This window comes from Trifolium pratense, linkage group LG2, assembly GCF_020283565.1.
Source record: "Trifolium pratense cultivar HEN17-A07 linkage group LG2, ARS_RC_1.1, whole genome shotgun sequence".
Taxonomy (NCBI): Eukaryota; Viridiplantae; Streptophyta; class Magnoliopsida; order Fabales; family Fabaceae; genus Trifolium; species Trifolium pratense.
Window position 1 is genome coordinate 62,340,088 of NC_060060.1, and position 1,341 is coordinate 62,341,428.

The 1,341-nt window shown below is 31.9% G+C and overlaps 1 protein-coding gene across 1 annotated transcript; it reads left to right on the forward strand.

The window, feature by feature from the left end:
- Positions 1-461: 461 nt before the first annotated feature.
- LOC123909483 lies at positions 462-1,076 on the forward strand. The gene is made up of 2 exons (XM_045960324.1): positions 462-649; positions 792-1,076. Exons 1-2 carry the CDS (start codon positions 553-555, stop codon positions 914-916), a joined length of 222 nt encoding a protein of 73 aa, XP_045816280.1. The 5' UTR covers positions 462-552; the 3' UTR covers positions 917-1,076.
- The last annotated feature ends 265 nt before the right edge of the window (positions 1,077-1,341 follow it).

Here is a 1,341-nt window from a genome sequence, read left to right on the forward strand (position 1 = left end):
TAAAAAAAGTAAAAGTGAAAGGTTGAGATCCACACTTTATGCTATGCAGTGGAATTGTCACCGGAGACAATTCATTCCCCAACTAATATAGGACTGACTCTCTTGTGGTGATTGACACTGGACTTGGTAGGAAGATTACGGTTTGATCTCCCGCAATTGCGGTCGAAGGGGCTATAACCACTTGATGTCAGAACTGACCTCTAAACCAGATTAGACAGTCCAGTGAGCCGGATTAGACTGAACTTAATACATTCTCTCACGTTCAACACTATTGAACTTCATGTGTTGATGTAAATAATGGATGGTCCGATAACAGAAACTTAATAGCAGGTGATCCAACAAATTTTACAAGAAAAAACGATAGCATATTAGAAATATTACATTAGACCTAACTCAACCCATTGTTTATTATAAATATTATTATAATTATCCTACATAGACATCCTCTCCATAGTATATATAAGCCCTTGAGAATAATACTATTGCAAAGAGAACTACTTTCTATTTTCTAGCACCAAAACCAAAATCAAATTCAAAGGCTTAATTCATAATATGGCTTCTTGGAAAAAGACTATTGCAACACCATTCAAGAAAGCTTGCACTTTCTTTAACCAACCACAACAAAGGGACCAAAAGAAATCTCAAATAGGTATGAAATCTTAAAAATTTGTGTCTCTAATTATCTTAACCTATAGCTCTTGTGGGCTATCATCATATTGATTAATATCATGTTCATGTATTGATAATTAATTAATTAATTGATTAATTGATTTTTATATATGATTGAACAGAACAAGAGAATCGTGTAATGGATCTACATGGTGAAGTCATGGCATGCGGTTATGAAGATGTTCATGTTATGTGGTCTATACTTGATAAATCCAAATCAACAGCTTGTAATATAACTTCTTCATAACATCTCTTTTCATCTATTTAATAACAAAAAGTAAAAGTATATATAAAAAAATTAAATATTTAGGTGTAGTTGTGCCCCTTCTCCTTTGATGATGGTGGTGGTGGAAATTTCACTTTGTAATTTTTTGCAAGTGATGATGATAAGATGTTAATTATTATTAGGAAATATCCACATGATGATTGTGATTGATATGTGCAAATCATGGTGAGGTTTTTTTTTTTTTTTGAAATGTAAATTCTTTTCTCCATCCACAATTTGATTTTACCTTCTCTGCTTCAATTTATTCGCAATAGAGTACAGAGTAAATTTTTTGGCAAATCCTTTTAGTTTAACCATTATTATTTTTCAAAATTGGTCTTTAAACTTCTTTTTTTCCCGAGGATAATCCACCTTATGTGCCTCACATGTTTTTTGACGGAGATTAA

Coding starts and splice junctions, on each gene's coding strand:
- LOC123909483 (XM_045960324.1), top strand. CDS start 553: ATGGCTTCTTGGAAAAAGACTATTGCAACACCATTCAAGAAAGCTTGC. Junction 650..791: donor CCAAAAGAAATCTCAAATAG/GTATGAAATCTT, acceptor ATGATTGAACAG/AACAAGAGAATCGTGTAATG.